Source organism: Hippocampus bargibanti, linkage group LG12 (assembly GCF_051943395.1).
Source record: "Hippocampus bargibanti isolate YZ-2025 linkage group LG12, ASM5194339v1, whole genome shotgun sequence".
NCBI lineage: Eukaryota > Metazoa > Chordata > Actinopteri > Syngnathiformes > Syngnathidae > Hippocampus > Hippocampus bargibanti.
In genome coordinates this window covers 11918725-11931529 of record NC_142745.1, presented here as the reverse complement: position 1 = coordinate 11931529, position 12805 = coordinate 11918725, and the positions used below count along the sequence as shown (strand labels likewise).

Here is a 12805-nt window from a genome sequence, read left to right as displayed (position 1 = left end):
TAAAAATATTAAAAACATGTTGTGGTAGTTGTTTTAAGAAAGTGAGAGATATGGAGAGCGGAGGTGGAGGATTAGCCGGGATGCCAAGCAGCGGCGGTGGCATTCAACAGGAGAAATGAGCTCACGTCTTGACCCGCCACTGCAATCCCATTACTGGGTCCTAATTGGATCGGGTTTGTAGTGTGTAGCAAGAGCATTAGAGCACTTTAGTGTGCTCAGGGGAGACCTTTGGACATTCCATTTGGGATTCTGCTCTTGGGTTGCTAACAATGCTAGGCAAGTGCATTGGCAGGATGCGAAGTGGTATGAAATCAGCTTGCTAGGTAGGATATAAATTTGAAATCATTAGTTTGGTTTGTTTGCTTATTTTGTATTAGTATGGCGCTAACATTAAAAACATTCCTTGAAGAGAACAAACAATATGACTGTGAGCGTAGCTACATTTGGCGCAAATGGCTGCTGCTGCTCACCCGCACAAAAAAATCCCATGACTGTAAAGTGTCCTCGAGAGTTTTAAAAGGCGCTTAGAAATTAAATGTATTATAATTATTACCATTCTTTGTGTCTGTGTAAGCTCTCAGTCGTACAAGAGTGGAAGGTTTCTTCAGCCGTCATCTGTACCATTCTTTGTGACTATTTTTGACCTTGAACAGACCTCGACTAGAAATCTTTATTCACAACGTTTTCAAGAGTTAGCGATAGAACCTAGCGGCTAGGTCCTAGCCCTAAACCCCCCAATCCCATAACATTGAGCCCCCCCCCCCCAATCCCACCCCAACACAAAAAGAAATCCTGACACTCTATTAGCTATCTAGCTGGCTGGCTAGCTATCCAGCTGGCTATCTATTAGCTAGCTAGCTCGCTTTCTATCTATTTGAGTTACTTCCGGGTTGAGTGAACGCTGGCGCGTGTGGCTGCCGCTGCTTACCCAAAGAAAAACTTATCCTGTGACTGTAAAGTGACCTTGAGAGTTTTGAAAGGTGCTTTTAAATGAAATGTATTATTATTATTATTATTATTATTATTATTATTATTATTATTATTATTATTATTATTATTATTATTATTGGTGCTATTTAGCATGAACATTAATCTATCAGTCGATGAAAAGGTTCCTTCAGCCGTCATCTGTACTTCTTTGAAGGTGTCGGACGTTTCGCTTCTTATCCAAGAAACTTCGTCAGCAAACTAAAGACTTACTGGTAGTTTACGCCCTATATATATATATATCTCCCTACTGTCCAGACATGGCGGTGCCGGACTCTGCTATGATAGGTCACTGCTCTCAGGTTGGGGGGAGCAGAGGACTACTCCCTGCAGCTGCTCCACTGATAGTTCCTGTCGTTCTGACTAACGACACTTCGACCGGTATCACCTCATCAGTATCACTAATCCTATGTTGCATAAGCAGGCAAATTAATCTATCAGATTGAAAAGCTTTGTTTTTGTAATTTTTCAACCAGCAGTGCCAGTAAGCAACTTGAAGCCCCAACGGAAATCAATTGACTGGCAACCTGATGGAGAATAAGAAGTTATCATATTTAAAAGTCTCATGCTTAGCTGGCCAACCAAACAATAGGCCCACAGTCAAGGCGCAGATGGCCACAGCAAATCTGAGTGAAACAGACACAGGATACTCTCAGCTTCACAGAATTTAGGACTTGGGATACTCCCTTATCACCGAAGTTATTTACGACTTAAACATCCTGCACAGGATAGGCTCATTAACCCGGTTACACACTTATCAGTTCATGGAAAAGACAACAAATTAAAATATATGTTTTATTGCTTACAGCTGTTGGTGCGCAGAACGTCCAGAGGCGTGGCATCATAATCAAGAAAACTATGTTTTACTAATGTATCACTTTAATTTACATGTACTCTCAATAAATAGCTAGGCAGAGGGCTGCAGAATTCAGACGTATGTTATGAATGACTGCGTTTCCTGTCGGCAGTAAAAGACAATCTTTCTGATTCCGAGTCTATGTCCACAGTGTCTGACTGTCACATCTCTGACACAACCATTCCACTCATATCTCGCCAAAAGTCAACAAGGGAGCCCGCTAACCCGCATCTTCAATTGGGACATGTTATAAATGCATGGATGGATGTACCATGCAACCACAACTGCTCCTCCAGGCAGCAGGGAAAGACTACATCTCACCTGTGATCTTAATAATAACTACAATCCACCTGTAGAAAGTACATGAATAGATGCACTCTCTGATTGAGTATATAGTAAGCAGCCCAAGGCCAGTGTCTGATCTTTACAGTGTGCTTCTTTCCCGGAGACAAATCATCCACACTCGTAACAATCACACACCTCATGGATAGGAGCGTCTCCCTCGGAGGCTTTGAAGCCCAACAGAACTTCACTTTTGAAAAGTAGCCACCATGTCATGGCCAAATGACTGATATTACAGTATAAAAATATTAAAAACATGTTGTGGTAGTTGTTTTAAGAAAGTGAGAGATATGGAGAGCGGAGGTGGAGGATTAGCCGGGATGCCAAGCAGCGGCGGTGGCATTCAACAGGAGAAATGAGCTCACGTCTTGACCCGCCACTGCAATCCCATTACTGGGTCCTAATTGGATCGGGTTTGTAGTGTGTAGCAAGAGCATTAGAGCACTTTAGTGTGCTCAGGGGAGACCTTTGGACATTCCATTTGGGATTCTGCTCTTGGGTTGCTAACAATGCTAGGCAAGTGCATTGGCAGGATGCGAAGTGGTATGAAATCAGCTTGCTAGGTAGGATATAAATTTGAAATCATTAGTTTGGTTTGTTTGCTTATTTTGTTTTTATGGCCCAGGTGTGTTTTCAAACATATAATTACGGTTCTGTAATTACAACTTTATCATAAAAATATGCTAACACGGTGAAAGTAAGGTGGGTTCCAAGGTGTATTACAATAGTTTGGGAAGTTATTTTTGATTTTTTTTTTTTTTTTTTTAATTTGGGAGGGGTGTCAAATTCGGTTGCTTTACATTGACATATGTTCCGGTGTATATGGCACACCCAAAAGCCGTGTAGAACAAGTAGTGTACAATGCATGCTGGGATATAGAGAAAGTAATCCCAGTTTCGACTGTAGCGCCTGACAATGTGGTGTGCCTTATATTTGGAAAACGTTTATCTATTTATAAATTTGGACATTAATTTGTCATTCATTGACGGTGCGCCTTAAAGTCCTGTGCGCCTTATATATTGAAACAACTTGGAAAATACACCATTTATTGGGGGTGCACCTTACACGCCAGTGCGCCTTATACACCAGAAAATACAAGTTAACATTTTAGTGAGGGTTTGACAGTACTGTATACTGAATTTGGGGATTTCATTCATTTTGAGATATCCTGTAATCATCTAAATTAAAATGAATTAACGCTTGATTTTTTTCTGTCTGTGTGTAATTAAAATTGTACATTACACAGGTTTAATCATTTGAATGGTATTTCTTAAATAAATCAACTTTTTCATATTTATTTTTTTTAGATGAGCACTTTATACAATGTAAGATGGCTTGCATTATTAGTGACTTAAAATAGCATAAACCAAAGAGACGAAGGGAAAAACTACCGATCTGAGATTGAAACTGTATAATTCATGACATTTCAACCTTGTTTTGTGTTTTAAACAACGTGCATGACAAAATTGAATTTGTGGAAGCAACTTCAAACTCGCCATTGAAGACACACAATAAATGATGAAAGTCTTCACTTTGAGATCCAAGTTATGTTGTTGCATAATAATAGGATATCATTATAAACTAAGAACCCACTGTAACACAGCCAAGATGGGTTTTCTGGGAAAAAACAAACAAACAAACAAAACACACTCAGCTGCACGTCATCTGTGCTGTGATGCAATTCCTTGAGGCGTGGCATCATAATCAAGAAAACTATGTTTTACTAATGTATCACTTTAATTTACATGTACTCTCAATAAATAGCTAGGCAGAGGGCTGCAGAATTCAGACGTATGTTATGAATGACTGCGTTTCCTGTCGGCAGTAAAAGACAATCTTTCTGATTCCGAGTCTATGTCCACAGTGTCTGACTGTCACATCTCTGACACAACCATTCCACTCATATCTCGCCAAAAGTCAACAAGGGAGCCCGCTAACCCGCATCTTCAATTGGGACATGTTATAAATGCATGGATGGATGTACCATGCAACCACAACTGCTCCTCCAGGCAGCAGGGAAAGACTACATCTCACCTGTGATCTTAATAATAACTACAATCCACCTGTAGAAAGTACATGAATAGATGCACTCTCTGATTGAGTATATAGTAAGCAGCCCAAGGCCAGTGTCTGATCTTTACAGTGTGCTTCTTTCCCGGAGACAAATCATCCACACTCGTAACAATCACACACCTCATGGATAGGAGCGTCTCCCTCGGAGGCTTTGAAGCCCAACAGAACTTCACTTTTGAAAAATAGCCACCATGTCATGGCCAAATGACTGATATTACAGTATAAAAATGTTAAAAACATGTTGTGGTAGTTGTTTTAAGAAAGTGAGAGATATGGAGAGCGGAGGTGGAGGATTAGCCGGGATGCCAAGCAGCGGCGGTGGCATTCAACAGGAGAAATGAGCTCACGTCTTGACCCGCCACTGCAATCCCATTACTGGGTCCTAATTGGATCGGGTTTGTAGTGTGTAGCAAGAGCATTAGAGCACTTTAGTGTGCTCAGGGGAGACCTTTGGACATTCCATTTGGGATTCTGCTCTTGGGTTGCTGACAATGCTAGGCAAGTGCATTGGCAGGATGCGAAGTGGTATGAAATCAGCTTGCTAGGTAGGATATAAATTTGAAATCATTAGTTTGGTTTGTTTGCTTATTTTGTTTTTATGGCCCAGGTGTGTTTTCAAACATATAATTACGGTTCTGTAATTACAACTTTATCATAAAAATATGCTAACACGGTGAGAGTAAGGTGGGTTCCAAGGTGTATTACAATAGTTTGGGAAGTTATTTTTGATTTTTTTTTTTTTTTTTTTTTTTTTGGGGGGGGGGGGTGTCAAATTCGGTTGCTTTATATTGACATATGTTCCGGTGTATATGGCACACCCAAAAGCCGTGTAGAACAAGTAGTGTACAATGCATGCTGGGATATAGAGAAAGTAATCCCAGTTTCGACTGTAGCGCCTGACAATGTGGTGTGCCTTATATTTGGAAAACGTTTATCTATTTATAAATTTGGACATTAATTTGTCATTCATTGACGGTGCGCCTTAAAGTCCTGTGCGCCTTATATATTGAAACAACTTGGAAAATACACCATTTATTGGGGGTGCACCTTACACGCCAGTGCGCCTTATACACCAGAAAATACAAGTTAACATTTTAGTGAGGGTTTGACAGTACTGTATACTGAATTTGGGGATTTCATTCATTTTGAGATATCCTGTAATCATCTAAATTAAAATGAATTAACACTTGATTTTTTTTCTGTCTGTGTGTAATTAAAATTGTACATTACACAGGTTTAATCATTTCAATGGTATTTCTTAAATAAATCAACTTTTTCATATTTATTTTTTTTAGATGAGCACTTTATACAATGTAAGATGGCTTGCATTATTAGTGACTTAAAATAGCATAGAGACGAAGGGAAAAACTACCGATCTGAGATTGAAACTGTATAATTCATGACATTTCAACCTTGTTTTGTGTTTTAAACAACGTGCATGACAAAATTGAATTTGTGGAAGCAACTTCAAACTCGCCATTGAAGACACACAATAAATGATGAAAGTCTTCACTTTGAGATCCAAGTTATGTTGTTGCATAATAATAGGATATCATTATAAACTAAGAACCCACTGTAACACAGCCAAGATGGGTTTGCTGGGAAAAAAAAACTAACAAACAAAACAAAAACACACTCAGCTGCACGTCATCTGTGCTGTGATTCAATTCCTTCAGGCAGCATGACTCTGTTCTGTAGCAACAACATTTTTTTAAAAAATGCATTTTTCAAATAAATGCAGTATTTCTCAAGTGCAGGGGAAAAAGTTCACTATTGTGTCATAGACTTAACTTCTATACACAAATGAGTGTGTGTTCTTCTCAATGAATGTAAATGAGAAGGTTTCTTCAGCCGTCATCTGTACAAATTTGAAGGTTTCGGACGTACAAATTTGTACAGATGACGGCTGAAGAAACCTTCTCATCGATGGACCACTTCTGTACGACTGAGAGCTTACACAGACGCAATGAATGTAGAGAAATAATGAAATACATTTAAAATCAACTCAGAAAGCTTATGAATGATATTGATGAAAAAAAGTGCATTTTAAGTATAATTATAGTGAGATACGTAAGATGTAGTACACCTATTTGTTTTTGAAAGATTACTCAGCATTTTGAGAAATAAAATGGCTTCTGCACATGAACATAGTTATATTGTACTATTTGTACTTTTTATTAAAATATATACAGTGATACCTCGGTCTTACGAACGCTTTAGATCACAAACCTTTCATCAAGGTGGCTGGCGGACTAGTTTTCGGCGGATAAACACCAAACCACACGGTCGAACAGTGCCACGGTGGATGGCGGACTAGTTGTTTGCTGACGTGGTTTGTTATCGAGTGGAGTACTTTTGCTGTTATGTGACCGAAAAAGTACACCACAGGCTAGTGTTAAAACGAAGAGGACACAAAAGAAAATTACGGTCGAGCAGAAGAAGATCATCGAAATACATGAACGAGGTGTGCGTTTGTGTCACTTAGCATCCAAGTACCAGTATGCTAAGTCAACCATTGGTACATGTGGCTAAGGGTGTTTCTGCGTTGTCTAAGCAACGGTCTCAGGCAATAGAAGAGGTTGAAAAACTTCTGTTGATTTGGATTAATGAAAAGCAGCAAGCTAGAGACAGTGTGTATGAGGGTATTATCGGCGAGAAAGCACGGAAACTTCACTCGGATGTCATCAAAAGGCAAATACATCAGCGACCATCACAAAGGTAAATAAAACGAATTTATTATACAGAACAGTTATTTCTTTCATTATAATACAATAGCACATTTATTAGACATAGATTAAGGTATATTTTGTGAAATTGTACACACAGGAATGGTTTCCTGTGGGAAATAAATGTTCGGCAGACGAACGTTTCGCCTTACACACACTTTCTGGAAACCATTTAAGTTTGTAAACCGAGTTATCACTGTATTCTGGTCTGGGAAATGGGGGAAGAATTGAAAGGTTTTTGGTTGAATTTACTTAATTTAATTTTGCCAATTGGTTGCACAAAATAAAATCAACCGTATTTTTTTATTATCTTGTTCCAGTGAATTTTATTTTGACAAGCTAAAAGTTAGTACATTCAACATCCATTTTTTTCAGTGTACCTAAAAATATGATTTTACAGGAGAATAATTTTCAAGGTGGAGGACGTCCTCAAGGGCATTAAAAATGAGGCACTATATGAGAAAGTAATGATCCACAGCCACTGCCGATGAACACAGCCGGCGACCTATATTTTAAAAGCACCACCAGAGGCATACCAGAGAGAAAGGTTTAGCGTTTGCCAACACTTTCTTCATCTTAGGCTAAAAAAATGATGCCTCTTCAGTTTCACTCAACTTAAACACTTCTTTAGAATGAAATCACATGGGTCCGCGACAATTGCCAAACAAATGAACCATCAAATCATTTCATTTCGCAGTGAAAACACGCGAGAGAATGCTGAGATGGTTAAAGGACTGCCGGGAAATAACATTCATCTCAGTTTAAAATTTTTGCCATCGTCCATTGTGATGCATATGATCCATTTTCATAGTGTATTGCCTCTCACATGGCAGCAAGCATGCAAAAGCGATAAATCAACAACAGAATGGTTGGGGAGGATTGCTATCAGGACGGGGCCATTATTATTTATTCAGTTTGAGGGATGGCACACATCTCCACTCGTACCCTACTCTCAACCCCTTTTTACCGGAAGAAGGTCCCACGTGTGATACCGCATCATTGTAGATGGCGAAATAATGCTGACAGCTGTGTCACAACCCAGCAGAGTGCAAAAAAAATAGAGGCTGCATGAGCCTAAGGGTATTGTAGATCGAGTACTACAGTACTATATGGCGATTAGAATGGTCGCAACACATGTGGACTCAAACTAAGAATAGAAGGCACATTCAGTCCCATTCTATCACACAGCTTCAGTTGAACAAAATAGCCAGTTGCAGTGTTGTAATTACTTGCAGGACATTTTAAAAAAATATGTACAGTGATACCTCAGTTTACGAACGCTTTAGCTAATGAACTTTTCACCTTACGAACATTAAATTTGCGAGAATACAATCTTGGCATACGAACTAGTTTTCGGGAAACACACAGAGCACCAAAATGCCAGGCGGACTAGTTTTCGGCGGAAGAACACCAAACCACATGGTCAAATAGCGCCACGGTGGCTGGCGGAGAAGTTTTCCACACCCACTTTCTTTGAGTGCACTCAGTGCAGATGTGGTTTGTTATCGAGTTGAGTACTTTTGATTTTTTTGGGACAGAAAAAAACACACCACAGGCCAGTGTAAAGCCGAAGAGGACACAAAAGAAAATTACGGTCGAGCAGAGGAGATCATTGAAACACACGAACGAGATGTGCGTTTGTGTGACTTAGCGTCCCAGAACCAGAATGCTAAGTCGACCAATGCTACGTGTGGCTAAGTGTGTTTCTGTGTTGTCTAAGCAACGGTCTCAGGCAATAGAAGAGGTTGAAAAACTTCTGTTGATTTGGATTAACAAAAAGCAGCTAGCAGAGGACAGTGTGTGAGGGTATTATCGCTGAGAAAGCATGGCAACTTCACTCGGATATAATCATCACCATCCCAAAGGTAACAACTTTATTATATAATACAGTTTATTTCTTTAATTACAATACAATAGCACATTTATTATACATAAAATAAGGTATATTTTGTGTTGTTTTAAGGCTTAGTCAAAAATTATGTTTTATGGTGACCTGGAAACGGATTATTTTAATTTTTAATGGTTTCTTATGGGATATAAATGCTTGGCAGATTAACTTTTTTCCTTACACACACTTTTGGGGAACCAATTAAGTTCAGAAGATGAGGTATCACTGTATTGTACATCATTATAAATGTGATGTTTTATACTGGGATCAAAATGTAGTTGATTAAGATTAAAATGTCCTCTATGAAATTCATTGCGTGTTCATTGAAGTCTCTAAAATAACCATTGGTATGAAAACGAGTGTGACTGCATATTTGTCCATTTTCTGTGTCCTACGATTCGCTGGCAACAACTCCTGAGTGGACATCACTTTTCTTGCCAAGTTTGCTGGCATAAACCCCCGTTCATCCAATTGGGAACAACTGGTAATAAAAAAATGATGCATGAATGTGTGACGTGAATGACAAGATGACCCACAGGCTTTATCCTATTTCTCTTGCCAAAAGTTAACTGGGACAACTGGAGCACACCTGTGGCCCAAATGAGGACAACCGCTATGGAAAAGGTTGAATAAATGTAGCCCTTGATTGACTGGTGACTGGTTCATGGTGGATCCTGGCTGCTTCTGCCAAAAGTCAACAGAGATTTTCCAAATGTGCCCGTAATGAGGACAGGTGGTTTAAAAAATGGATGAGTGTGCCCAGTTATTGGCTGGCAAACAGCCTGTGGTGTACCCCCGCTTCTCTTACTAAAATTCACTTTTGACAAGCACACCTGACAGACAGACAGACAGACAGACAGACAGACAGACAGAGATGGAGGGATGGATGGATGGATGGATGGATGGATGGATGGATGGATGGATGGATGGATGGATGGATGGATGGATGGAGACGCCAATGGGGGGGCAATTTTCTGTAGTTTCCACTATCACTTTCACTCCATCCTCACACCAGATGGGTGTAGATTTCCATGTCTCCTTCAAAGAATGAACAAATTTACATTTAAACTCCCTCAAAATCCTCCAGCTGCTCCCTCCATTGTGACATGGGCAATCCTTCATTCCCATCAACCCCAGGTATACTGCGCCTATTTGATATGTAATTGAATGTATGTGCCGCCTCGTGTAGGGTTTCGATCTGCTGGGCCAAATCAGCGTGCATAATCAACAGCCATAAAAAAGTACAAAAAAAAACCCTCACCAGACAGAAAGGAATATATGTGGTTATATATGTGGTTATATATGTGGTTACATGTATAACTCCCGGACTCCCGGGTTGATGAGCTTTTTGACATGTTGGAATTCATAATCAGGCATAGCAGTATGTCCCCAATTTGATCAATCGCAAACAAGGTGAAGAATTTAAATGCATTTTAGAAGAGCATGTGACACCTGAGGTCACACCAAAAATGGTATAAAACATGGCATGCCCATTCACTGAGGTTACAGATTATAATATTGAGTCATGCCTCCCTCAGAATCTTTTCAGATGCTATAATAATAATAATAATAATAATAATAATAATAATAATAATAATAATAATAATAATAATAATAATAATAATAATAAATTACATTTTAAGCGCCTTTCAAAGCTCTCAAGGACATTACAGTCAGACATGCATAGGTACTGTAATAAATAAAATACAATCACAAATCAAATGCAATAAATAAAATACAATTATAAGTATATACCTATTAGCCTAGGTACTATAATAAATAAAATACAATCACAAATCGAATGCAATAAATAAAATACAATTATAATTATATACCTATTAGCATAGGTACTATAATAAATAAAATACAATCACAAATCGAATGCAATAAATAAAATACAATTCTAAATAGAAACAAGAGAGAGAGCTACACAGAAAATGAAATTTTAAATAGGTGACCGTTAGCATGAATTGACATGACAGTGAGGAAGCCTATTTAATAGTAAATAAATAAATCAATAAAATCATAATCACGTTACTAACTTACCCCAAGGAGAACAGCGTCGTCGCCTTGGAATACTGGGATGAACTTATCTCCACGCAGGATTTCTGACCGGTTGAGAGGACGAAAACGACACAGCACCTTGATATTGCATTCAGAATTACTGTCAGCCATTGTACTTTAGTAATAAAAAAAGAAAATCAAGAGGTATAGCCCTACAAAAAAAGCCAATAAAACAATCTCCCTGCAACCTGTTCCCAGTGGATGCTGTTTTATGCGCTCGCAAGGCAGTGCATTTGCAAGCCTGGGCTATATATTCTTGGGGTTATTTGATGTTCAAAAGCATGAGGAAAAGAAGAGGCGTGAGAAAAAGAGAAGAAAAAAAACCCAAGGTGCAATTTGGTGGTGAACAGATGGCAAAGTTGCACTGGGGTAGAACAGTCCGAACTGGTCTGGTCGACAGCGTCTGCAAAATCAGCATGCTGGCATCTCTTGTTCCTCATCTCTCCCCCTCTCTCTCTCTCTCTCTCTCTCTCTCTCTCTCTCTCTCTCTCTCTCTCTCTCTCTCTCTCTCTCTCTCTCTCTCTCTCTCTCTCTCTCCCCCCCCCCCGCTCTCTCTGTCTGTCTCTGTCTCTCTCTCTCTCCCTCCCTCTCTCCCTCGCTCGCTCGCTCACTCACTTTGCCCATCTATATAGGAGTGGGTGGGGCATCCAGCATCCTCTCATCAGCACCACAAAATGACACTATTACCGGCTCTACACGACCACTGATACTGCCATTTTGAGAGGTTGTTTTATCTGAAAGTTCGCCACAAAAAATAATAAAAAAAAAAAATGCATGTACTCAGCCTAAAGCAGGTTGGCAGGGCAGTGCCAAAAATAAGCTTTTTCAGAACACCTGCATAATCCAATTTAAAAAAATCTGCTCTTGGAAAGAAAATGTTTAACTTTGCTTTGTGCTTAATTTTGGCGTTAGAGTCCCACGGTATGCACTTTGAATACTTTTGATACAGAGACGACATGTAAGGGATAAATGTGAATACAATGAATCCACCATTCATTTTTACCTTGTATCTGAGATGCAGCAAGATACATTTCAATTGCGTGGTTAAAGACGACAGAAGCCCTCAGCAAGAAGTGGCCGTGCTGGCATTTGTCATTCCTGTTCAGTCAGTCAAGGGTTCATGAAATAAAATTTTAAGAAATGTCCATTACATTCATAATCAAGCAGGAACAAATCTAAGTCAAAAGAAACATTTTGCTTACCTTGCTTTATCACATGGTGCAATTTTCTTAGTGGTGGCTTTGCTATCACAATCTACTTCTGCTCAAGCACTGATTCAATAGCTAATAGTCAATCAGAGTGATCACTTGTCACAGATGGCAAAAGAAATTTTGCATACTATGTTCACCATCTCACTCCTTTAAATAATTGTACACTGAACTCTTTATATTTACAATTGTATTTTTTTACTTTGTGTGGTTCCTGCTTGCTGCATTTATCATAAGTCTGTGTGCAATATTGGCATATGTCTGTTTTATTTCATGAAACCATGACTGTAGGCAAGATAAACTTCGTACCTGCTATGCTGAGTAGTGATTTTATTGGTATTTCAAGAATTTTACAGTCGAAGTTGCAGTTGACAAGTTTGCACGGAATGCTTAATAAAGTTCTGTGCGTATTATTATTTTTCCAGGTACACCAATCTTGCGGCGTTTTACTGAAGTCCAATTTTTATGAGTATACCGGTCCCCATTTAGTTTTGGTAAAAACCTGAAGGGAGTGGCGATATCTGGGATCCGCTTTCACTTGCTGTTGTGTTTTGCTTGTACCTTTGATGCCACCGCGTGGTTACTTTTGTTACAACGTGGACACGCGAGAATTGAAGTAAATTAAATTATTTTAAATGTTAAAAAAATAAACACGTTGAAT

The 12805-nt window shown here is 39.1% G+C and overlaps 1 protein-coding gene across 2 annotated transcripts in view; it reads right to left on the bottom strand.

Moving 5' to 3' along the window:
* Positions 1 to 11357, bottom strand: part of kif5ab (kinesin family member 5A, b) — a 66120-nt gene extending 54763 nt beyond the window's left edge. For both annotated transcript variants that reach the window (XR_016116588.1, XM_089009724.1), the window contains exon 1: positions 10919 to 11357. Coding sequence is in view for 1 of the 2 variants with exons in the window: in XM_089009724.1 (XP_088865850.1) it covers positions 10919 to 11047 (129 nt within the window). In the remaining variant the exon portion in view is untranslated. The remainder of the gene's footprint in view (positions 1 to 10918) is intronic.
* Between the last annotated feature and the right edge of the window lie 1448 nt (positions 11358 to 12805).